Source organism: Astyanax mexicanus, chromosome 23, assembly GCF_023375975.1.
Source record: "Astyanax mexicanus isolate ESR-SI-001 chromosome 23, AstMex3_surface, whole genome shotgun sequence".
Taxonomy (NCBI): domain Eukaryota; kingdom Metazoa; phylum Chordata; class Actinopteri; order Characiformes; family Acestrorhamphidae; genus Astyanax; species Astyanax mexicanus.
The window spans coordinates 4934591-4960947 of NC_064430.1; the positions used below are offsets into that span (position 1 = coordinate 4934591).

The window sequence follows — 26357 nt, forward strand, 5'->3', positions numbered from 1 at the left end:
GGATTCACTGAATATTTGGCAACCAAAAAATATTAATCCAAAAAAAATTTACTAAACATTGATTATTTTAAGTCTTATTCATTGTTTCTTCTAATGGATTTTTCTGGGGGAAGTCCTCGCTGTCCGGCAATGTAAAACTAATGTGGAGCTTTCAAACACTCAGACATAATCAAACTACAGTTGATTAAACACTTTATTTAGAATAGTTTAGAAAAACAATGAAAATAGGAAACTGTGTGAACATGAAGGCCGGAATATATAACAAGAACGAAAAGAAGGGGCAGAAAAATAGTAACCCTCACAGAGGATAAAGGTCCTTACAACCTAATACTAAGGGACAGTTATCCAGACAGGGGTAAATCCTAGTCATAGACTCATAATATTTTCCATTCCTGATGGATAGAATCCAAGACTAAAACTTCCCCCAAGGATGCTTTTCACACTGAACAGGTAATCTCTGAACAGGTGAAACTTCTCTAGATGGTTCAGACTTTCAGATCAATCAAATGAAGTGAAGCAGTCTATCATCACCAACTAAACAACAGACGAATAGAAAAAAAGAACTGGTGTTGTGTTGGAATCCAAAATTCTATGAATAATGATGATGCAACAGGATGTAGTACAGTTCTATATTGCGCTCAGTCACTTTTCAACTGAAGTGCGAAACCGAAACGACATGCACTAATGTATAGAAATGTAGCAAAACATATGAACCTTCGTTTGGGCTTTGGTCCAGACTCGGATGGTACATTTATAAGGCAAAGAGAGGAAAACTTTCCTTTGAGACTTCCAGGTTTGAGGCTCTTTTCTTAAGCTTTTTATAAGCTGCAGGATTTTGGCATCGGATGACAAGGCACCATCTCAACCAACCATCTTCACCAACTCTCAACCAACCCAACCATCTCAACTCAACCAACCAACCATCTCAACTCAACCAACCAACCATCTCAACTCAACCAACCAACCATCTCAACTCAACCAACCAACCATCTCAACTCAACCATCTCCACCAACTCTCAACCATCCAACCATCTCCACCAATCAACCAACCAATCTCAACCAATCAACCAACCATCTCATCTCAACCAGCCAACCAACTAATCATCTCAACCAACCATCTCAACCAACCAACCAATCTAAACCAGCCTGTCACAAACAACAGAAACACTATTTAACAAAAAAAGTTTGGCTTATCTGGTTGTACTTGTTTAACAAAAGGAAGAACATATTATTGAACAGCTGTAATAGAAAAGGCTTTAGAAAACTGAAAGGTCATGGAGGTGAAATAATCAATCGTCATTATCATCATTATCCTCTATGCCGTTGGTCAGCTCTGGAACTTTGGGGTCGTCACACTCGTTATCATATAGAGGAGAGTTCTGAGAAACAGCAGCTTTCTGTTTTAAAGGGGTCTCGTTTTTTCTTGTGGTATCGTCTACATCATCTACATCTTCTTCCCGGTTTTCCTGGCTGTCTTGATGTTTTGGGGAGCTTTCAGACGGTTCCTCAGGCTGTGAGGACTGCGAGGACTCTGAGAACACAACAAATAAAAAAAAAAAACAGTGAACAAAAAATGTGCATATTTTGCGCAGTAACATTATAAATGTATAATAGTTGCTTAATATATTGTTTTAAAATCGCCATCACATTAAACATGGGCTTTTATTGCTTGTTGCAATACAAAAGGAAACTTCTTATTCAGTTAAATCAGTGTATATACAGGTGCTGGTCAACGAATTAGAATAATTTGAAATAGTGCAATCATGAAATTCTTTGAATGCATTTTTTGTGCAGAAAGCAAATCAGGTGTTCACCGCACCTGTCCTACTCGTTAGACTAATCACAGAACTCGTTACCTGGAAAAAAATTTGCTCAGCTGAGCTTTCCAAAAGGCCCATTTAGGCCATTTAACTGTGACACTGTTGTTTTATTGAATTAGAATAATGGAGAAACCGTTTCATTGAATTAGAATAATTTTTATTATAATTACAATCATCACTTTCTCAGTATTTTGTGGCTGCCCCCTTAGCTTGTATGACTGCCTGAAGTCTCCGCGGCATCGATTTGACCAGCTTGTCGCAAGTTTCCGCACTCACAGCTTCACAGGCAGTGGCGATGTTCTGCTTCAGTTGGTCCAGCGTAGTAGGCTTTCTGTCGCAAATTTTCCGCTTGACGATGGCCCAAAGGTTTTCAATGACATTGAGGTCAGGCGAGTTGGCCGGCCATGCCAAAACTTCAAGCTGTTTTTTAGTGAACCAATATTTGGTCGACTTTGCCGCATGAGCCGGTGCAAGATCCTGTTGAAATATGAAGTCTTCTTCGCCGAACTGTTCCTCAACAGTCGGAATCAGGAACGTTTCCAGAACATCTTGATATACGGCAGCATTGACAGTCTTCTTGAGGAAGCAGAGTTTCCCTACACCTCGAGCGGACATGCATCCCCAGACCATAACGCTCTGGGGAAACTTGACGGATCTTTTCACGCACTCGTGGTTGTAGGTTTCGCCACCACGACGCCAGACACGAGGACCTTGTTCACCGAAGGAGATGCAGAAGCGTGATTCGTCACTGAAGACCACTTTCTGCCTGTCTTCAGCAGTCCACTCGCCGTGTTCTTTGGCCCACTTCAGCCGTTTCTCCATTTGTTTCTTGTTCAGCATCGGTTTTACTGCTGGAACGCGAGATTTGAAGCAGAGTTCGCGCAGACGACGGTAAGTGGTTGATCTGGAGACGTCAGCGCCGGTCTGCTTGTTCCACAAGTCGGTGAGCTCGGAAGTGGACTTGAACCGGTTGCTGACTGCGATCTTTCTCAGCTGCTTGTTGTCGCGAGCAGAAGTTTTTCGGATGCCGGAACAGTTGGTGCGCTTGCTGCAGTTTTTCTTGAGAGCTTTGCAGACGGAAGACTGGCTGATGCCGAGCTGCTCAGCAATTTTAGTTTGGGTCAAGCCTTGTTGGCAAAGGGCTTGAATTTGAGCCACTATTCCGGATGAGAGGTCGCGCTGCTTACCCATGATTGATTTTACAACTTAGAAATTCTACTCAACCCTGACTTTATACTGCACAGTGAACGCTCTTCACAGAAAACAAAAATTTGAGCATTTATTCTAATTCAATGAAACGGTTTCTCCATTGTTCTAATTCAATAAAACAACAGTGTCACAGTTAAATGGCCTAAATGGGCCTTTTGGAAAGCTCAGCTGAGCAAATTTTTTTCCAGGTAACGAGTTCTGTGATTAGTCTAACGAGTAGGACAGGTGCGGTGAACACCTGATTTGCTTTCTGCACAAAAAATGCATTCAAAGAATTTCATGATTGCACTCTTTCAAATTATTCTAATTCGTTGACCAGCACCTGTATATATATATATATATATATATAACGTGTATATATAAGCAGCTTATTTCGGGCCCAAAAAAATCCAAGCCGGCACGGCCTGAGCCCGTGAACTTTCTGCCCAAGCCCGATTTAGACTAGACATTTTTTAGTAAGTAAACTTAAGCTTTTTAAAAACATTTTCGGGCTGCTTAAATGAGCGAAATCTGTTCAGAATTATGTTAATTAATTGCAACACTGAAGAAGCATAGACCCTAATCAAGTGCATAACGCGGATAAGTGGAGGAGCTCAAGTGTGCGCCCCAGAGCTGTGTGATAACATTCTAACTTGTTTAACTTTTTTTTTTTTTTAAACACAGTTTAATTTGTTATTTTGCAATACCATAGCTTTACGTAAAACAAAAGCAGAATATTTTCCTAAGCCTGGCCCGAGAAAAGTGGTAGGAAATCTAGGCCTGAGTTCTGTTGGGTATCAGGTCGCGCAGACAATTTAAACTTCAATATATATTCATATACACTTCTCCTCCACCAGTCTTACACACTGCTTTTGGGTGACCCTATGTCACTCCTGGTGCAAAAATTCAAGCAGCTCAGCTTTGTGTTTGACATTTCAGAGGTTTTCAAATGGGGTTCAGGTCTGGATAATGTTAAACGTGCAAACTTTTTCCATACAGTACCTTGAGGTAGTTCTTTGAGCACAATTAGCTTTAAATAAAGTTATGATAAGTCAACTGACAAGGACAAATAGGTAGGATAGGGGAATGGACTGCAAAATGAATTCTCTGGAAAATATATATAATATTCACTTCCACTGAACTAACTTTCAAATCTCTCAGTACCTTGTTTTAAATGTCAGGACCCTCACATTTCTACAAGTGAAGTGTGGAGCTTCTTTGAGCTTGTTAACGGTTTAAAAACAGCCATTTCTTTGCATGGGTAACTCTATGCCCCTATCACTAGCATTGTAAGCCTGTTGGGAGCATCAGCTAAAAGCCCTGTATTTCAGAATGCTGGGGGAGAGCGGAGGTGGGCCATTCAATAGAAGTTATATACATGTTGTGTATTTGAACAGTTACCTAGCTGTTTCTGTCGGGCCAGTCTCCTCTCCAGGGCGAGCTGTTTGTTGAGCTCTATGCGCCGCTGCTGCTCCTCTGTAAGACTGACTGGGGTACGCAGTGGTGCAGGTGCAGCTGCAGGAGCAGGAGTGGAATGAATAAAAGGATCTTCAGAGAATCCTCCGTCTCCAAACGGGTCTTTATCTTCCTGCAAGCGTTCCTCAGGTGCCTCTGAACACACAATTAAAAACATATTTAACTCAAATTCAAAAGAGATCACTGTTTACTAATGCTGTACATGTTTATATATGTTTCTCACCAGCATCATTTCCAATGAAATCCTCATGAGTCAGAGGCATATCCAGCCGTATTCGCTTGAGACACGTCTAAAGAAGAAAAGTGATAATCAGAAATCAGTTCTCCTGGCATAAATTTCAAGTAACGATATTATTATATGTATATATATATATATATATATATATATATATATATATATATATATATATATATATATATATATAAAAATCTTCAAGTATAGGAGTCATTCTCGATTACGATTTAGATTTTTAAGCCTTACAAAATAACTTATTTATATGTGTAAAACAAAAATATCGGAAGTTAAATGACAAATTGTGGTATGCTATGAAGTGACAAGCAGGATGAAAAATAAATCTTACCTGTACTTCTTTTTTGCCTCCTAGAACCTCTAATTTGTCAATAAAGTCCTCAAACTGAAATTTGGGATAAAGTCTGTGTGCCCAGTTTTCCATTTTCTGCAAAAGAACCTTCAGATCCTCAGCCTGAAAATTAAAACAGAGTAAAAACCTATCTATTATTAATAATATATGTAATAATACACACACTCTAGCCAAAAAAGGTCACAACCTGGATTTAACTAAGCAAAGAGGTACGAGTCTACTATTGAGAAACTTTGGGATATGTTGAAGAAGACTTTGGCCAGTGCTCCAAGTCTCCCATCATCAATACCACATGTTATTAATGGACAGAAATAAAGCAGGGAATGTGTGCCGTAGTCAAAGCTAAAGGCGATCCAACCAAATGTTATAATGTGTCACAATACATACAAATAATATTAATGTAATACATTTGCATTCAGTATAACCTGTTCATCCAGGTAACTACATTAGAATTTATAGTTCCTAATTCTGCAGTCCATAATTTGACTTTACATCATCAAAGCTTAAATCAACAATTAATTCAATGATTAGGTACACTATACTGACAAAAGTATAGGGACACCTGCTCATTCACTGATTCAACTGAAATCAAGGGTATTAAAGAGAGTTTTTGATTTTGTTGGAGTAACTGTCTCTTCTATCCATAGAAGTTTTTCTACTAGATTTTCAGAGAGATCATATAGTGTAGTGTACCTCATGTCCTTTGCCCTTAAACTTGACATTATCAAATAACGTCCGCAGGGCTGGAAGTCCTCGTTCAGATGTTAGTCTGTATTAGAAAGAGAGGGAGAGACAGACTGGAAAGTACTGCAGATATCAGGCATTAGTTGTTATAGAGACATATAGCGGGGCGTGGCAAAATTTGATATCACAATATACAGCTCTGGGAAAAAATAAAAATAAGAGAGAACTTAAAAATGACGAGTCTGATTTTACCAAATTGAAAGCCTCTGGAATATAATCAAGAGGAAGATGGATGAACGTGTTTTCTTTGCATTATTTGAGGCCTAAAAGCTCTGCAAATAAATGCTCTAAATGACAATATTTTTATTTAAAATTTGGGAGAAATGTTGTCTGTAGTTTATAGAATAAAACAACAATGTTCATTTTACTCAAACATAAACCTGTAAATAGAGAAACTGATTCAGAAACTGAAGTGCTCTCAAATTTTTTCTCAGAGCTGTATATCTGTCAACACGATACCATTCAGATATTGATATGATCACTATATTCACCACTCTATGTGTACATAAAAACAAACTGAAAAGCATTTTTCAATACACATTATGCACCATATTTTGACACACAGACAAAATGCATCAGCAGTGGCAGATTCTGCTACGTTACTCTTAAAATGCTCTTGCATGTATAGTACAGTGATTCTTATTTAATTTTTCTTGCACATCATCCAATTAAACAGGATTTTTACACTCTGTATTAAAATGTACAGTTCAGTCCTTGACATGCTTATTGTCGATGCGATAAGAAAATTTATATCATCATCATATTTATCCAGCTCTAGTAAGACACATGCTTCCTAAAATAATAAACTCAACATAACATTAATACCTCTGAGAGTCTAGTTTAGGTTGAGGCCTCTTGACGGTTCGCCTTTTGGCAACTGGAACTTCAGGTAGCTTCGACACCTCGCCCTCCGCCTCACCTAAACGCACACAGAATACAATCATCGTTTTATCAACTTATCGTAAAAAATACCATCCAACGTCCAACAACCATTTTTCTATTTGCAATATCATACTATAATTGTATAATTATATGATATGAGGCACAACATCGACCCAAAATTATGATAATAATGTTAACCACAGTTATTTCTGGGACAATATATTATGAAAAAGAAAAAAACATAAGCTTTTACCCTCTCCATTGGCAAAAGGGTCTCCTTCCAGGTTTCCCTCTCCAGGAGACAGGGGTGGAGGCAGAGGGGGAAATGACTCATCTTCTATCTGATCGTAGTCAGGGATGTCAAACAAACCATTTTCTGATGGATCCAGCATGGTGTGAAGCCCCTGGAGAGAGATGATAATTCATTAAGATAAAAAAAAAAAAAAAAAGAAATACTGGTGACAGCTGTGTAAATTAATCTCCCCACATGAGTTTGCTATGTATTAGGTTATACTGTCTCTAATAGACAAAAAATAAATTAACGCATACACCGGTTTGTTTCACATTTTTAACAAGTAGAAAGGACAGATAATGGTGTGAAAAGTAGGTTGCAAAAGTAAAAAGAAATCTGAAAAATTGTTTTAAAATGTTTTTTTTTTTCCATTTTAAAAGTATTTGTAGTTCATTAAATCAACACTTAGGGTGTGCTAAATTGTATCATACTCAATCACATTGCAAACATTTTTGAATATGGTGAACGATATTATACCCTAAAATATTGTGCCATATCACTCACCCCTAATTATCAGGGTACTACTTTTTTGCTGTTTTTAGTAAAAGAAAAATTCACACTGTTCTCATTTACCATTATATATCTACTAGACACAGATTATATCGTTCCAGGATAATTTATTTTACTTTAATCTTGGATATATCGAGATTTACAAAGTGCATTACTAGCATCATGATATTCTGGATCATTGACTTCTGTAACAAATCTGATTAAATTCTAATATTTTTTTCGTATGCAATAATAAAATGTAATTTTCATTTTGTTGCAGTAGTGCATTTTTGAAATTATTTTAATTCAATTGTTATCACGAAAATACCATGAAATACTGTGATATTATTTAAGGGCCATATCGTCCACCAGTAGTCGACACCTCTGACTACAGCTAATTAATCCAAATAAAAGTCAAGGTCATCTTCGCTCAGCTCGTATGGGGGCGCTATTTCCACACTTTAATCCTGTTTCTCTGGTTTTATTGCTTTAAATTCTCAAAACATTACAAAAACATTGTAGTTTCTAACACCTGTACTGTGCTGCTATACACTTTACTATACCTTAAATATGGCGCTTACGCATAGTAAACACACGTGACTGACAACGACCGATTCTATTGGTTACAAAAATAGGTAAAAAAAAAAAAATAATAACGTTGAACAGGGAAGCAGTTTGGCGGCAACAAAAGCTAAGCTAGGCTAACTGTGACTCAGTTTCAAGCCTTTTTTCGGAAAATATACACTTTGCCAGCCTACGCACACAGTGTAATTAAGTTAGTATGGGGTATATAAGGTATTCCATGCTGGTTATGCTGTTATTAGCTCTCTATATGACCCAGTTTCCCGCGCTTTTATAGTTTAGTTAGCTTTAGCTTCTGTAAGCAGTGTTATCCAGCGCTGAATAAACCACTTAAACTCCGGATAACCGCGGATATACGGTTCCATACCGAGCTGAAGATCTGACAGGCTGCAGATCAGTAATTCCTGCCGGTTTAGAGCTGAACTGCCGTCCGTTCCGCTGATTTATCCCGGGTTAATTATCAGTACCCCGGTCGTATCGCTCCCTCTGCCCGCGGAGTGCAGCAGCAGCTGCTGTATCTATGGTATCAGTGTTTATAGCGGGTAATGGAGCTGCTGTAGGCGCGTTACCGTCCCCTACTGACCCGGATAAGCTCAGCTCAGCCCTTTCAGTAAATACATTATAATATAAATAAATGTATAATATATTATATCTTTATTTCTACCCCTTATAACCCAGGACAAATGAAAAAAAAATCTTTACTTGATTTACGCAATTTTTTCACTAGAATTCAGATTGTGAGGGGCAGATATAAAAAAGTAGAAATTTGGAAAAGCAGATGAAATGCAAGTTTTACATCCACATTTAATTCCATCTGTTTTATAAAATAGATAACCAACGCCAAAGATAGATGACAATTAATTTGTTCTTTACTATAATAAATAGTTTTCAAAGTTTTTCATTTCTGCCCCTCACAATCTGAATTTCAGGAAAAATGAAAAAAAAAAAAAAGAAAAAAAGGCTGTATTGTACCATCAGATTTTTTGTCACAACATCCCTCAGAAAATTAGAAAATATTTTTTCCCCCAGAATTTAGATTATAAGGGTCATAAAAAATAGATTACTGAATTGCAATTAGAATTTCAGGAAAGAAAATCTAGATTTTTTTCAGGGACAACGGATGAAAAATAGCCTTTAGGCTAATTCTGGTGCATTTACAGTAATGTTAATTAATGTACACTGTCCCTGTTAAATAAACTATTAAAATAAAATAAAACATTTACACAATATATTTTTTTCCAGGAATTCAGATTTTGAGAGTCAGAAATGAAAAAAAAGAAGAAAAAAAAGATGAAAATTCATTCTTTCTTTTCTATAATACATTTAAATTTAAAAATAAATAATGATTTTTTAACACAATTTCAGGAGAAATTAACCGTTTCTTTTTCTTTCTTTTTTTTTTTTTTGCATTTTGTATTGAGTATTGCTCAAGAGCTGCGGCTGCTCTGCTCCTCACCATGTTAACAATGGACATGGCGCCACCTAGCGCCTGTTACTGGGCTAAGTATCATCAAATAAAATTATATACTTTCTTATCTTAATTCTAAGAGCTCTTACTCTGCAGCAACTAACATCTACAAGTTCTCTTTAGTTTATTTTTAAAATATGTAGATAAAGACAATGAAAATACACAGGGTTATTAAACCTTTATTTAATATTTACTGTAGATGATACATGTCTTTATTATTAACTGAGCATTACTTTCAGTATCTTATTTCACAGAATCGCTCTGTTTAATCCCCACTGTACTTAAGAAACAGTCATGGCCAAAGGTGTTGGCACCCCTGAATTGTTTCTAGAAAATTAAGTAATTCTCCCATAAAAATTGCAATCACACAATGTTATGTTTTACACATGTTTATTTGTTACTTTGTGTGTATTGGAGCAACACAAAAGAAACGGAGAACAAAAAGGTAAAAATTGGGTCTTCCAGCAAGACAATGACCCCAAAACTTAGTTTAAAAAGTGACTAGCAATAAGTCCAGATATAAATCCAATTGAACAGCTTTGGAGAGATCCTAAAATTTATGTTGGGAGAAGAAAGCATTCAAATATAAGAGACCTGGAGCAGGTGAAAGAAACTTGTTGATGGTTATAGGAAGCCTCTAAACCATCCAAATGGATAATTTTGTCCAACTAATTTATGGAGTTTTGCATTAAATTATAGCAATTTTTGACCTTTTCTCTCATTTTTCTTGTGTGTTGATTCAATACACACAAAGGAAATAAACATGTATAAAACCAAACATGTGTAATTGCAATAATTTTCTATGAGAAATATTTTATTTTGTGGAAAAATTTCAGCAATTTTCAGCCATGACTGTATATTACAAAAAAACATACATTAAAGCTATGAAAATATGCTTTTTAAAAAAGATATTTCATATTTTCATATATTCATCCACCCATTTATCACCTCATATCAAACACCAAACCTCTAGCTATCCACTGAGGAATTTGCGTGTATGCAGATATAATCCAACAGGACGTTTTCCAGGGAACCGGTTTGCTCACAGCAGCTTCAGAACCAGAATCTTGCGTATCTTCAGCATCTTCAGCAGGTAGAGTTAGTCTCACAGAGAGCACAGGTGAGGAGGAATGGACTGAACAGACTGGAGAAAGGAGCGGGAAGGGTCAGGTAGGGTCAGAACGAGGCCTACAGGCGACCTCTCAGCAGGAACATGAGGAAAATAGCACAGATGAGAATACACAGGGTGCACACAGTGGGAACCACGATCTCCGTCACCATCTCCATGTGGCTGGTGAGAGGATCTAAAATCATAAAAACAGAATTAAAGTGCAGTTTTAGACTAGGCCTTTCAAAATTACCAGTTATTTTACACATTATAGTGATAAATAAATTTATTGTCATTGTTTAACCATTTTATTCCATTGATATAATGATGCAATGATCATATAAAAGCATTAGAATTCATTTACACATCACTTATGAGAGCAGTAATTTTTAATTATTAAGTGTTATAAAAAAATAAAATATAAAACATATTATAATAATATAATAATACTATTAAATAATAATATTTTAATAAGTTTTAATTTAAGAATCATTTATATAACATATATTTAGCATTTAAGCATTATTAGCACACAAAATATTGCAAAAAATGATGTATTCATTTACATTTTTTTTTATATTTTAAGTCTAATAAAATCAAACAGATTGATGCCTATCAATCAGTTGATTTAAACACAGGTAGATTTAGAGCAATAATAGGGGTGAGAAGATTTAATAATATTTTTTTTATTTTATTTGTATGTAGAGATAAGGGTTATGAAAATCTTAAAATGCAAATATAAAAAGAATAACATAAAAAAGAGCAAAAATGTTGTATGTTATAGTAAAAAGAATAAGAATAATAAAAGTTTTATATATCGTTTGTATAACATTTATTTAACATTTTAGCATTATATTTAGCACAAACCTATTTTAGGAATTATAAGAACTAAACTTAAATTAATGTATTAATTAAAAAAAACAATTAGAAAGCCAAAAATGTTTTAAATTCATCCAATTGATGTTTATTTATGAAAATGCAGGTAGATTTAGACCAATAATCTGGTTAAAAAGGTGGAAAATTCTGTTTAAAGCTGGAAAATTCACATTCAGAATATGTGTCAGTGTAAAATCAATGGAAAATAGATTTTAAAGTTTTTTTTCACAATGCAAAAAGACATGTGGTCGCTCTAAAAAAACTGTAGTCCCTAGTACCTAAACTTCATCATGCACTGGCCAAACCTTTGGCATTTCTGCATGTTCCTTGGATTTTCTTCTAGCTGGAGGGGCAAACAAAAGAAAATTCCCGTTAGAGATGTTGCCCCTTTTTATGTAATATTCCACCCCCAAAAAAGCCATCCTATTTGCCAGATTTCCCCTCATTTTAACAAGCTACAGATATTCACAGATAAGTGATTTCTGTGTTTATGCACCAGTTTAAACTCTATACTAACAGGTTTTCTTGTATTTGCCCCATTTAGACCACAGTTAAGCTCATAACGGTGTGTTAAAGCTGAAAGCTCAGGGATACTGACCTGCTGCTAAAAGCTGATTACTGGAGGTACAGGTTTCTGTCGCCTTCCTTCTCCAGCTCTCAATCTGTAGAGGATACACACCATTAACACCATTAACACCATTAACAAGTAGCTACAAAATCTACAAAAAAACACATATGTTATACTGTAAAAAAGTAATAAAAATTATATCATTGCTGTCCAATGAAAAACAAGTATCTCCAAAACAGCAACTTTACAGGAGAGAGATAAAACCTTCGTAAATTTCAATGGAAGTGTAATTTTCAATGTAAAAACAGATTATTTCATTTTGAAGAAATTCTATTGGTCCATTTATCAAGAAATTGTCACATAGTATAAAGGACAGTTGGTTTGTTGAAATAATGTAGTAATCTAAAAATCGATAAAAATGGAGAGAAAAAGAGATTTATCATTTTCTATTTTAATTTAAATTTAAAATGAGGCATTAATAACTTAAAGAGTCTAAAGTATAAATAACTTAAAAGCTTATTAAAAAACACTGTGTACATCCTATAACATTAGCTCAGGGCGCCGTCATGTGTACTGATAATGACAGACATAGGACGCAGGCCATGCAGAGTCTATGTATAGATATGTCTATGTTATTTACAGTTCAGTAATGGCGGTGCTCAGAGCTGAAGCTAGCTTTATGGGATTTAAACAGTGTTTTTTTAATAAGCTTCTTGTGCACTTTTTTTAAAGTTACTAATGCCTCGTTTTAAATGTCAGGGCTCTCCGGATTTTAGCAAAGGGGTGTGGAGCTACTTTAGGCTGGATAACGGTGGAAAAAGCGATTTATCAGGGCAAATTATGCTACATGATAGATAGATAGATAGATAGATAGATAGATAGATAGATAGATAGATAGATAGATAGATAGATAGATAGATAGATAGATAGATAGATAGATAGATAGATAGATAGATAGATAGATAGATAGATAGATAGATAGATAGATAGATAGATAGATAGATAGATAGATACTTTATTTATCCCGAAGGAAATTTAGGCATCCAGCAGCAACAACACAATACAATAAGAAACAGATTCCAACATAAATTAAAACAGAAGAATAGAGAAAAAGAAGAAGAAAAGAAAAGAAAAAAAAATATATATATAAGGCTATACAAAAACGTACTATACAAGGTAAGATACAGAGCAGTGCAGTTGTTGCTGATGTTCATTAAATAATTAACAGAGCAAAGTGCAGTGTGCAATGACATTGATTATGAAAGTGGCTGATGTGACATAGAAATATAATATAAATATGCAACTGTAACAAATATAGTTCTAAAAGGAGATTGTGAATATGTGAATACCCAATCATGAGTAAAGTGTACTTGAACGTAAGTGAGGTTGGGGAAGTGTTAATGTAAATAATTAAGTGGTGGAGTAATAAAGTCCATGTCCATGTAATAAAGTCCACATTGAAGAATAAAAAATATGAAACATATTCTGGTATGTTTTTCTTTACCGTTTGAAGCTTCTTTAGAGTATTAATCTATTGAATTTACTAAATTTAAGGTGTGTCTATACCTTTGACTGGTACTGTATATTATTATGCATTCCTTTTATCTTTTATTCCTCTTAGAATGGTTTTAAGTTTTTTTTTGTGTTGCCATTTTTACCTCTCTCTGATTGGGGAAGCCGTTGGAGCTGATGATGCGCTTGTAGTACTGAACCGAGGCTTTTGGGTAACGCTGTTTATTCTTGCTCCTGAAGTCCACGTAATACAGCCCGAACCTTTCAGAGAAGCCCTCGTCCCACTCGAACTTATCCAGCAAAGACCAGGCGGTGTATCCCTTCACATTAACCCCGTCATTCACCGCTGAGGGGATAACAGCACACACAACATCAGAGCATGATGATCTGCTAATTCACTTAAATTAGTGAAGCAGGCTGTATTTTATATACTGTGGTTTATGCTTTGAAGCTCCTCACTGACCTTTAAGCATTTCATTGATATAATCCCTGAAGTACTGCATTCTCCATTCATCACACAGATCTGTGCACATCATCTTCTCCGAGACGCCGTTCTCCGTCACATAAATCATAGGGTTTCCATACTGGCTCTGAGAAGAAGAGAAAAAACAAGCTCGTTTTGGAGGTTTCCATGCTTAATAAAGCAAGTGTTCAGTGGCACTATACTCAGGTTGCACTTCCACACTGTAGCATAAACCTGTAAAAAAAGCGATTATTTTCTGGCAGCAGGGGAGCCAAGAAACAAAATGTCATTATAGTTACAGTTATAGAATGTTTTCATATATGGAAAAAAATAAGAGACCACAAAAATGCTGAGTTTCTTTGATTTTACCAAATTGAAAACCTCTGGAATATAATTGAGAGGAAGATGGATGATCTCAAGCCATCAAACCGAACTGAACTGCTTGAATTTTTGCACCAGGAGTAAAGGCATAAAGTTATCCAAAAGCAGTGTGTAAGACTGGTGGAGGAGATCATGCCAAGATGCATAAAAACAAAACTGTGATTAAAAACCAGGGTTATTCCACCAAATATTGATTTCTGAATTCTTAAAACTAATGCTTAAAAAATGCTCCTAAATGACAATATTTCTATTTGGAGTTTGGGAGAAATGTTGTCTGTAGTTTATAGAATAAAACAGCAATGCTCATTTTACTTCAGTGAAACTGATTCAGAACTGAAGTGGTATTTAATTTTTTTCCAGAGCTGCATATATATATATATATATATATATATATATATATATATATATATATATATATATATATATATATACAGGGTCTTTATGCTGGTCCCTGCTGACAACCTAATCAGTCCAGTGCATGCCAGCTGGGACAGACCGGGGCTGCACTTCATGGCTTAGGATTACTTTTAAAGTTTCTATATTGTTAGAATTCTTCTAGAAACATTAAATAGTGATGCAAAGCATTACAATGTTACACATTTTTAGAACATTTCTGGAACATTGTTACTGTAACTAACGTTAAAGGCTACTCTGTTCTTGTAATGTTCTCTTTTATCTGGGCAGTACCTTCACAAAGTTCAGCAGGCGACGGAAGCCCCACGGCACTGAGTACAGCCATTCAGAGCCGGGGTCCGGCCAGCGCGGGTCCACCAGCTCGGCCAGGTCCCGGTCAGTGAAGTAGCTGTTGCCGCGGGTTGATGGGTAGTTCTTTGGCGTGATGTAGCGAGTGGTAAAGTGCCCGATTCCCAGGAAGTCGCAGGTGCCTCTGATGAAGCTCTTCTCCTGTGGGTTGAACGTTGGCAGGCGGGAGCTGCCCAGGCCCTGCTGAGCGCTCTTCCTGCCTGCAAGAATAAAGAATAAAGCCGAGACTGAAGGTCAGAACTTTGGGAAAAAACATGGATAAGTTGTGACAGTGTATAGAATAAGGAATGCTAATATACCGTAGAGCAAAGTTGATACCGAAAGTGAGCTTTGGCCCAGAGAAGAAAGTGCCATTTCTGGATGGCGTTGAAATATGGCTTCTTCTCTTCATAATATAACAACACACTTTGCAATGCTCATTGCTATCTTACACCCCAACAACAGTCAATTTTCATGCCTTCCACCTGCATCATTTAAATAGCAACAGTGCTTGTGAATATATCTATGCTGATAGGTGTGGTGGTCTGGAAATTAGGTGTGTTCAGGTAAATTTCTGGTGTATTGCTATCTTGGCAACAAAAAATACAGGTACATCACTGACACTGACTGAATACAACCTAGACAGACGTCCACAGTCAGACGTTCATTGCTATCTTTGCAATAAAAAATGTCAACACTGCGAATGCCCAACATGCATACACCCCCACGTCCAGATACCTGCGCCATTGAAATAGCAATCCGCCAAATTCAGAGTGCACCTGGCTCTTAAAGGAAATGGCAAGTGACAGCACTGATTGATTTATTTCAAGTTGCTCTTATAACACACCCATAATAAATTAAGAGAATTAGTACATGCCCTTTACTTTTTCTATTTTTGTTGCCCCATTCCCAACCTTTTAAGTTCTAAATGAGTAGATGCTTTTTATTTAAAGTGGTAAAACATGAGTTCTATGTTATACTGCAATTAAAATGTGGGTGTATGCTATTTGCAATACTCAGCATTCCAACTTTTTTGGAGTTGGGGTTGTATGAGTGTGTTTTTAAGCACTTAATCACAGCAGGAATTGGTAAAGATACTACAACTTGCCTATATAGTCTTTCATCACTTGAGGATAGTCTCCATTGAAGAGCGGTGTGGCAAACCAGCCCAGGTAGAACTGCACATATCGATCTGCTGCTTCAATGTCCCTCTGGTTGGTGATGTCCACTGGCTCTCCCCAGTCAGCAGATAGAGAGATGCCCACCAAACCTGCAATCAATCAGATAAAACCTTCATCTTTCTGGTACTGCAGAATCAGTGTTTATACACTGAAAAAAATGATGAGTAAAATTTACTTTAAAAAAGGTTCACAACTTTTTGCATTTGCTTTTTTTAAGTAAATTTAATGTCAGATTAATTTAAGTGACTTCAACTCGGTTTCTGGACTTAAATGTTACACAGAGTAAATAAGTGAACTGAACTTCTGTCAATCCTTTCTTTTAATAAACTTTACTTAATTTCTGCATACAATATTACCTAAATACAATTACTTAATTTATACAATATTACTCAAATAACTTATGATGCATAATATATTATAATTCCTGAAATTATAAATAAATGTTTTTAGTTAAAACACACATATTACACTGTCTCAACACATGGACGGCATGTAATCCATTCTTTATACTAGTATACTAAAAATAATGTATTACATGCCATATATGTGTTGAGACAGTGAGACTTGGTCTGTTTACAAATTAAATCTTTGAGATTATGTAAATATTTAAATATGTGTGTTTTAAATAAAAAATATTAAAATTTCAGTAATATTGTATAAATTGAGTAATTGTAATTAGGTAATTAGGTATTTTATTGTTGATGATTATGGCTTACAGCCAGTAAAAACCCAAAAATCAGGCTCTCAGAATTTTTTTTTATATTATATGCCATAAGATCAATTGGTTCTTTTGTCAGTGTGGGCAGTGTGCCAAGTCTTGCTGGAAAATGAAATCTGCACCTTCATAAAATGTTCAAGGAAAACACTGCACTGACTTTGGACTTTCATTTTCCAGCAGGACTGATGAGTGGTGATTACCTTTCTGCTTGTTTCTCCATTGGGTGTCGTAAGTGTGCCAAACTTTAGCGTGTGCCTGTAAGTTCAGAGATTGGGAAATGTGAGCTGAATCAGATATTATTACAGAACATTTTGTTTGATTGAATCCCTGCTTTAAAGACGTACAAGCTTTATGGGCCTTATTACCTTAATGATGTTGTGGGCAGCTTTGTAGGCGCCAGTGCCCCTCAGTTTCAGTCCAGGAGCGTGTTCGCCGGTCTCATAGCCTTCAACTGCAACTGACTGCAAAGACAAACAGTCTGAATCATCTGCAGTAAGTGCATTTGGGAAGGTGCTCTAATGAGTTTTTGGGGAGACAGCTTTATTTATAATATATTGAACAACGGTCTAAAGTTCTCCTTATTATCCAACTTAGAGTTGGATCTAAAGTATGTAGGATCAGAGTTGGAGACTTGTATATATTTAGATATATAGGCACTGACAAATTATACTATATACAGTATATACAAGTAACAAACCACTATTAAAAAATGATGCGTTTCTTTGTTTTTACCAAATTGAAACCTCTGTAATATAATCAAGAGGAAGATTGATGATCACAAGCCGCCATCAAACCAAGCTGAACTTCTAATGCAGGTTTGTGTAAATATATGTAAATCCTTAAGTGAAATTCTGTACGACTAGGTATTTTGTTTTATTGATTTTTATTACAATTATGATATGCTGTCAAAATGTACAAATTAATTACATTTAACAAACCTACCAGACCACTCTGGTTTTAGAATATATATATTATACATCGCAGGGATGGTAGTACCATTAATAATAATTTTTTATTCCCATCCAACTTAGAAAAACTACTGATACTAACTAGAAAAGAGACACAGAAATACAGAATAAGTATTTTTCTTTAGAAAAATTACAAATGGAATGAAAAAAAAAAAGACTCCTGCAAACTAAAGAAAACTGGTACAGGAAGAGGTCTGGCTGACCCACATGGCAACAGATGGGTGATCACAAGCCATCAAACCAAGCTGAACTGAACTGCTTGAATTTTGCACCAGGAGTAAAGGCATAAAGTTATCCAAAAGCAGTGTGTAAGACTGGTGGAGGAGAACATGATGCCAAAATGCATGAAAACTGTGATTAAAAACCAGGGTTATTCCACCAAATATTTGAATATGAAGAACTTTATGAATATGAACTTGTTTTCTTTGCATTATTTGAGGTCTAAAAGCAAATTTTCTCATTTTCTGCTAACAAATGCTCTAAATGACTTTTTTGGGGGGGAATTTGGGAGAAATGTTGTTCGTAGTTTATAGAATAAAACAACAATTTTCCTTTTTTTCTTCAAAAATATACCTATAAATAGCAAAATCTGAGAATCTGATTCACAAATTCTGACCTGCATGATGAGATTTATGCAGAAATATTGAACATTTTAAGGGTTAAAAACCCTTTAAAGCTCAACTGAATAAAGTTTCTTTTGATTTCAACAATGAACTTGAACGTGGTTTCTTACCCATGGGTTGCTGAACGTGATCCAATATTTCACACGGTTGCCAAATCTCTCAAAGCACAGGTTGGCATAGTCGTTAAACAAGTTGACTATGCTGCTATTTTGCCATCCACCGTATTTCTCCTCGAGGGCCTGAAAAAAAACCCCAGAAAAGTTCAGAAGAAACCAGTTTTCTAATTATTTAAAGCCCTGAATGGAAAAACTGCATCATTAGCATTAGCGTTAGCTTTCCTGTCACTTACCTGAGGCAGATCCCAGTGATACAGGGTTACGATAGGAGTGATCTGATTCTCCAGGAGTGCGCTGATTAGATTCTCGTAGTACTGTATTCCCTTTTCATTGATCTGATCAGCTAGTGAACAGAAAAAAAACCTGTCAGTTACAGCTCAGTACTTACACAGTACAGTCAGAACATGGAAAATGGATCAGACGCAGCAGTACTGCTGGAGTTTTTAAACACTGTGTTTAATCCCTCGCTGTTCTCCACTCTATTAGACACTCCAACCTACAGCGGAAACAACTTGTAGATAAAGTAAAGTCAGAAACAGAAGCGCTGAATCTGTTGCTGTACAGTCCAGAAGTAAAATGGAGGTGTTTAAGAACTCCAGCAGCACTGCTGCTTTATCAGATCTACTCGTACTATCAGAACAACACACACTAACACCTCATACACCACCATCATGCTAATAATAATGGCTGCTCTGACTGAACTATCATGTATATAAATTACAGTACCAGTCAAAAGTTTAATTATTTTTTTCCTGCATTTTAAATGAATAGTGAAGTGATCCATCAGACTATGAAGGAACACATAATGAATCATGTAGTGACTTAAAATTATTAAACAAACCAAAATACTCTGTGAAGAAGTATTTAGGTGCTCTTATCTGGAGAGCTGTTAACTTGCAGTTTCTGAGGCTGGTAACTCTGATAAACTTATCCTGTACAACACAGAAAACTCTGGACTGATGAGTGCCAGTTTCATCATATTCTTTTTGATGGTCCTTGCAGCTACACTTGAAAATACTTTCAATGTTCTTGAAATGACTGACCATTTTTTTCTTTACTTAATTTAGTAGTTGTTGCTTTTCATAATCTGGATTAGAGCATTACTCAAATATTCACTATTCACTGTATACCTGTAACTCTACCTCTTCACTATTTTACTTTAACTGATGCTCTCAAACACTTTATTAAGAGGCAAGAAATTTAAGTAATTAACTCTTGATGAGTTCAGCACAGCTGTTAACTGAAAGCCTGAATTCCAGGTGACTCTACCTCATAAAGCTGACTGAGAAAATCCAGCAGAGATGTGCAAAACTGTTTAATCTAACCAATCTAACTTTGAAGAATGTAAAATATATATAAAAAAACATAATTTGGTTTGTTTAAGACTTTTTTGTTTAATAAATGATTCCATATGTTTTTTCTCCATAGTTCGGCTGACTTCAGTATTAATCCACAATGCAGAACATTTTTAAATAATTAAAAAAAACACCGAATTTTTAGGTGTGTCCAAACATTAGACAGGTACAGTACATGATAATTGAAGGTTTAACTGATAAAATTGTTTTATATGTTATTATTTCCTCACATCTCATTCCATTGGGCAGGATCCTTGGCCAGGAAATGGAGAAGCGATAGTGATTCAGCTTCATTTCTTTCATTAGCGAGATGTCGTCCTGTTGGAAATAATACGGAGCATAGATGCATATTTTTTATTTACGCCCAAATTATGTATGTATATATGTCATGGGACAGCAGTATGGGTATTAGGGGATGGCCTGGAATCCCTCACACCTGTATATGTTGTGAGATGTTATCTTGTGAGTGAGGTTAATTGAACACTAGCCAGGGTGCACATGGTAAGTTCAGAAAAAGGCCTGAAAGTGTGTTTTACATTCCTCAATCCACAGTGTCACGTGTGTAATTACCACCCACAGTGGACAGTGCAGTGCATTGGGTGGTAATGATCGTGACTGGTGGTGTCTGGCTAGAATTGTCCATGTGTACAGAAATCAAATCCACATTCAATGCAGGAGATCCAAAGACCATTCTAGATACTAGTTCCTGTCTTATGACTATTGCTATATCTGTGTATTACATTGCAATATTATCATTATACAGTGTATGATGAGAGGATCATATAATGATAGGGTATATACAGTGCTGTGCAAAAGTTTTAGGCACCAAAGCAAATTACACTAATCCATTTATTTTAGCAATATGAGTTTTTACCTGAAAAAGAACCACATACAGTCGTATGAAGCACTGTTGTAAGTCGCTCTGGATAAGGGCGTCTGCTAAATACCATAAATGTAAATGTAAATGTAAATGTATGAAAAAGTTTGGGCTCCCCTATTAATCTCAATCATTTTTAGTTCTAAATATTTGGGTGTTTGCAACAGCCATTTCAGTTTGATATATCTAATAACTGATGGAAACAGTAACATTTCAGGATTGAAATGAGGTTTATTGTACTAACAGAAAATGTGCAATATGCATTAAACCAAAATTTGACCGGTGCAAAAGTATGGGCACCCTTATCATTTTATTGATTTGAATACTCCTAACTACTTTTTACTGACTGACTGAAGCACAAAATTGGTTTGGTAACCTCATTGAGCTTTGAACTTCATAGCCAGGTGTATCCAATCATAAGAAAAGGTATTTAAGGTGGCCAATTGCAAGTTGTTCTCCTATTTGAATCTCCTCTGAAGAGTGGCATCATGGGCTCATCAAAACAACTCTCAAATGATCTAAAACAAAGACTGTTCAACATAGTTGTTCAGGGGAAGGATACAAAAAGTTGTCTCAGAGATTTAACCTGTCAGTTTCCACTGTGAGGAACATAGTAAGGAAATGGAAGACCACAGGGACAGTTCTTGTTAAGCCCAGAAGTGGCAGGCCAAGAAAAATATCAGAAAGGCAGAGAAGAAGAATGGTGAGAACAGTCAAGGACAATCCACAGACCACCTCCAAAGAGCTGCAGCATCATCTTGCTGCAGATGGTGTCACTGTGCATCGGTCAACAATACAGCGCACTTTGCACAAGGAGACACTGTATGGGAGAGTGATGCAAAAGAAGCCATTTCTACAGAGTCGCCTGAGGTGTGCTTTTGCACACCTCAGGCGACTCTGTTTGTGGCGTGCTTGCAGAAATGGCTTCTTTCGCATCACTCTCCCATACAGTGTCTCCTCATGCAAAGTGCGATGTATTGTTGACCAGCCAGCATGTGTATATTATGTTCAGTTCCATCAGCAGCTCACCTGATTTACCACCTTTACCAATTTACCAAACCAGGTGTTGATTAATATGATGAGAACAAGAAATAACTCTATTAAACTCAGATAAGAAGAAAAGATTAGGAGATATTTTAAATGTTTGAAAACAGGGCTGTAAAAGCTCTGTTTTCTGTAAAATTGCTGTTTGTATTTATTGTAATGCTGTAATGTGTTTTACTGAGATAATAAACACTTACTGCACAGATAAGAAGCTTTTTCTTTACTTAAAATTCACACAGATGCTTAAAACATTTACACAGTACATAATTATATTTCTATAATATATATATATATATAAATATAATATAAAAGATTATATAATTATATAATCTTTACAACCTTAACTTTGTAGTAGCCATCACAGGAGGAGTCTCCAGTGTCGTTCAGGTAGATTTTGCCTTTTTTACGTGAGAAAACGTCCCAGATGCTCATTCCTTTACCATCTTTATCCCACGCTCCCTCCGTCTGATACGCTGAGCTGCCGGCACCCCAGGAGAATCCTGACATATAGTAGTATAAACACACAGGTAAATAGCAAAGGTGATATCGCTCTGCAATAAATAGCAATAAATATCACTGTTTTTTTTTAACTGTTGTTTTTACATGGCAGTTAAATGGAAAATAATTAAATGGTAACCTGAGAACACCTGTATTTTAATTAGTTCAGAATGTAAAGTGTTACCTGTGGGGAAGGTGCCGTAATAGAAGGATCCCATCTCGTTCTTGGTCCAGTCGAAGTCCTCAGCAGCAGAAACGCACAGCGCCAGCACAAGAACGTGGCACACTCTCAGCTGTCTGCACCACGCCATTCTGTTCATTCTGTTCTGCTCATATGGGTTTCTCACTACTTACACCTGGACAGGTAAAGAACAAACTAAAAATGTATCCTATCAAAATGTATAGAGGTTCAGGGAAAGCAGTCCGTCAATATGTTTCACCTGTTCAGGTATCCCTGTCTGTCCCTCCAGTTACACATCCTCAGGTAAAACAGTCAGTTCTGTCAGTTACACCTGCACAGGTAAACCAGTCAGTCCTGCACAGGTAAATCAGTCAGTTCTGTGAGTTACACCTGCACAGGTAAACTGGTCATTTCTGTCAGTTACACCTGCACAGGTAAACCAGTCAGTCCTGTGAGTTAAACCTGCACAGGTAAACCAGTCATTCCTGTCAGTTAGGTAACCCAGTAAGTTCTGTGAGTTACACCTGCACAGGTAAACAAGTCAGTCCTGTGAGTTACACCTGCACAGGTAAACCAGTCATTTCTGTCAGTTACACCTGCACAGGTAAACCAGTCATTTCTGTCAGTTACACCTGCACAGGTAAACCGGTCAGTCCTGTGAGTTACACCTGCACAGGTAAACCAGTCAGTCCTGTCAGTTAGGTAACCCAGTAAATTCTGTCAGTTACACCTGCACAGGTAAACCAGTCAGTCCTGTGAGTTACACCTGCACAGGTAAACCAGTCAGTCCTGTGAGTTACACCTGCACAGGTAAACCAGTCGGCCCTGTCAGTTACAACTGCACAGGTAAACCAGTAATTTCTGTCAGTTACACCTGCACAGGTAAACCAGTCAGTCCTGTGAGTTAAACCTGCACAGGTAAACCAGTTAGTCCTTCCAGTTACACCTGCACAGGTAAACCAGTCATTCCTGTCAGTTAGGTAACCCAGTAAGTTCTGTCAGTCACACCTGCACAGGTAAACCAGTCAGTTCTTTCAGTTACACCTGCACAGGTAAACCAGTCAGTTCTGTCAGTTACACCTGCACAGGTAAACCAGTCAGTCCTTCCACTTACACATGCACAGGTAAACCAGTCAGTCCTGTCAGTTAGGTAACCCAGTCAGTTCTGTCAGTAACACCTGCACAGGTAAACTAGACTGTCTTACCAGGTACAAATGTACAGTTAGACCAAACTGTCTATGAGTAACACACACAGGCAAACCAATCTGTCCTGTCAGTTACACCTGCACAGGTACACAAGACTGTTTTACCAGTTATGAATGCACAGTTAGACCAAACTGTCTATCAGTAACTCCAGCACAGGTAAAGCAGTCTGTCTAACAGGTAAATCTACTCAGAAGAAACAGAATACCCTCATACTTACACCCACATATACAGGTAAACCAGTCAGCCCTATCAATTACACCTGTATAGGTAAACTAGTCCTATCAATAACACATATATTGTCTTAGCAGTAAAACTATCCTTCCCTGACAGTTACACCTGTTCAGTTAATCCAGTCGATCCTATTAATAATGTCTATACAGGTAAACCAGTCTGTCTTAACAGGTATAATTGCTCAGCTTTTTTTCTGAGATGATCTAATATTATAATTTAATACATAATAAAGAAGAATAAAAAACATTTAGGATACTTTATATATATATATATATATATATATATATATATATATATATATATATATATATATATATATATATATTATGGTATGGCAAGTATGGCAAGCCAAACAGGAAATATATATATATATATATATATATATATATATATATATATATATATATATATATATATATATATATATATATATATATATACAGCTATGGAAAAAATAAGAGACCACTTAAAGATGGTGTTTTTCCCTGATTTTACCAAATTGAAAACCTCTGGAATATAATACTGAGGAAGATGGATGATCATAAGTCATCAAACCACCAAACTGAACTGCTTGAATTTTTGCACCAGGAGTAAAGCAGCATAAAGTTATCCAAAAGCAGTGTGTAAGACTGGTGGAGGAGAACATGATGCCAAGATGCATAAAAACTGTGATTAGGAACCAGGGTTATTCCACCAAATATTGATTTCTGAACTTGTTTTGTTTGCATCAGGCCTTTCAGCCATTTCTCATTTTCTGCAAATAAATGCTCCTAATGACTATATTTTTTTCCATTTTTATTTAGAATTTGGGAGAAATGTTGTTTGTAGTTGATAGAATAAAACAACTAGAATAAAGCAACTGAAGTGATTTTTTTTCCAGAGCTGTATAGCATAACTTACTTTGAGCAGTCAGCTTCCAAACAGGTGTGCAGGTGTAAGGTCTACGCATCCCAAACCCAACGTCCAGAACTTCTTAGACTCAATTAGCCGCCAATGCAGTGGAGGTATAACGCATAACTTCCAAACCCAGACTCACTAATTCACAGTTCTCATTTCAGCCAGCTGTAGGACACGCTGACACAGAATGCTATCAGTGACAGGAAGTAGGCGAGCTTATCCAGAGCCGTCAATAAGAAAGACATCTCAGAAACCTGAATTAAACCTATGAACAGAACAAATACTGGAACTTCTGGACTGTCTAGGTGTTCCCCTGTAACTCAAGTCTCTGCACCTGTCCTGGCCTTAACTCCTGTCTCCCTCCTTCTACTCCTTCTACTGTCTCTCTCTCTATATCTCGCCCTGTCTGTCTGTCTCTCTCTCTCACTCTCTTTGCACTGCTCTATACCCCCATCAACACATATACAGCCATACCTGCTCCACGCCTCGCATTTGTCCAGACTGGAATCTACTCCAAAGTGCCAGAAGGTTTTCCAAGCTTCTGGACCTGATTCATTCTCACAATGCTCTCAGGAGGCGCTGTTCCACAGCCACACAACAGCAGCGAAGCATCCAGCAGCTCCGGGCCCTATTCAGGACCCCCCATGAGCCACACCAGACCACAATTACCCCCCATTCAGGCTCAGTGGGGTGAGAAGGGAAAAGTGCTGCAGCAAACAGGTTCGATAGAAACGCAGATTTCACCCTGTAAGCAAAGCTAATGTTAGTCAGGCTGATCTGGTGGTGGGATTCATGTGTGGGGGGCCTGAGGGAGGAGAAACTTAGCTAAAAAAACATACTAACCACTAAAAATAATCCATCATTTAGTGCTTTTAGCCTTTAGCCTAGCGTTTAACACTGCATTACTCACTTTAACTCCCATAAAACTACTGTGAACTTAAGAGCTTTATGCATATTTTCATTCACTTTACCACTCTTAAGCTATTATACCACCATATTTGATATTTGCACTACTGTTTATACGGGTTCTGTTTATACTTGCACTGTCTTTCCATCTTAATCACCCCCCCCCCCCCAATCACTATTGCACTATTGTCTTGTGTCTCTTGTCTCACATATGTCTATCTGTATCCTTGTTGTATTGTAAATATAGTGTCTCCCATTCTTTTATATTATACTTCTATTTTCTATACTTGCTGTAATTTTCGGAAAGTAGAGTAACATAGAATTGACAATAAAACTACTTGATTTGACTTGACTAAAAGGACAA

At 36.6% G+C, this 26357-nt stretch overlaps 2 protein-coding genes across 4 annotated transcripts; both read right to left on the minus strand.

Annotated features, from left to right (window-relative positions):
• Positions 1-175: 175 nt before the first annotated feature.
• On the minus strand, positions 176-8605 carry tipin (timeless interacting protein). The gene is made up of 8 exons (XM_022665266.2): positions 8443-8605; positions 6966-7116; positions 6656-6749; positions 5780-5855; positions 5066-5188; positions 4708-4774; positions 4410-4619; positions 176-1531 (listed from the first exon to the last, which is right to left on the minus strand). Exons 2-8 carry the CDS (start codon positions 7102-7104, stop codon positions 1290-1292), a joined length of 951 nt encoding a protein of 316 aa, XP_022520987.2. The 5' UTR covers positions 7105-7116; positions 8443-8605; the 3' UTR covers positions 176-1289.
• Positions 8606-9706: 1101 nt separating this feature from the next.
• lctla (lactase-like a) lies at positions 9707-25966 on the minus strand. 3 transcript variants are annotated; one of them, XM_049470978.1, is made up of 15 exons: positions 25091-25549; positions 22757-22928; positions 22414-22574; positions 20384-20471; positions 19032-19141; positions 18793-18921; positions 17457-17552; positions 17292-17346; positions 16297-16462; positions 15139-15409; positions 14071-14197; positions 13754-13953; positions 12126-12189; positions 11806-11870; positions 10764-10847 (listed from the first exon to the last, which is right to left on the minus strand). In XM_049470978.1, exons 2-14 carry the CDS (start codon positions 22890-22892, stop codon positions 11806-11808), a joined length of 1668 nt encoding a protein of 555 aa, XP_049326935.1. In that variant the 5' UTR covers positions 22893-22928; positions 25091-25549; the 3' UTR covers positions 10764-10847. The 3 variants fall into 3 exon arrangements, with proteins under 3 accessions (XP_049326934.1, XP_049326933.1, XP_049326935.1); XM_049470977.1 differs by lacking the exons at positions 11806-11870; positions 25091-25549 and adding an exon at positions 25562-25966 and having other exon boundaries at positions 9707-10847; XM_049470976.1 differs by lacking the exon at positions 11806-11870 and having other exon boundaries at positions 9707-10847.
• Positions 25967-26357: the final 391 nt, after the last annotated feature.

Excerpts from the sequence above, each read along its gene's own strand:
- tipin (XM_022665266.2), bottom strand. The coding sequence starts at position 7,104 with ATGCTGGATCCATCAGAAAATGGTTTGTTTGACATCCCTGACTACGAT. Across the intron at positions 5,189-5,779 it reads TTAAGGGCAAAGGACATGAG|GCTGAGGATCTGAAGGTTCT; the intron begins GTACACTACACT and ends TTTAATTTTCAG. Across the intron at positions 4,775-5,065 it reads GAGGCAAAAAAGAAGTACAG|ACGTGTCTCAAGCGAATACG; the intron begins GTAAGATTTATT and ends TTTCTTCTTTAG.
- lctla (XM_049470977.1), bottom strand. The coding sequence starts at position 22,892 with ATGAACAGAATGGCGTGGTGCAGACAGCTGAGAGTGTGCCACGTTCTT. Across the intron at positions 20,472-22,413 it reads ATGGCTACTACAAAGTTAAG|GACGACATCTCGCTAATGAA; the intron begins GTTGTAAAGATT and ends TATTTCCAACAG. Across the intron at positions 17,553-18,792 it reads TCACGTTCAGCAACCCATGG|TCAGTTGCAGTTGAAGGCTA; the intron begins GTAAGAAACCAC and ends TTGTCTTTGCAG.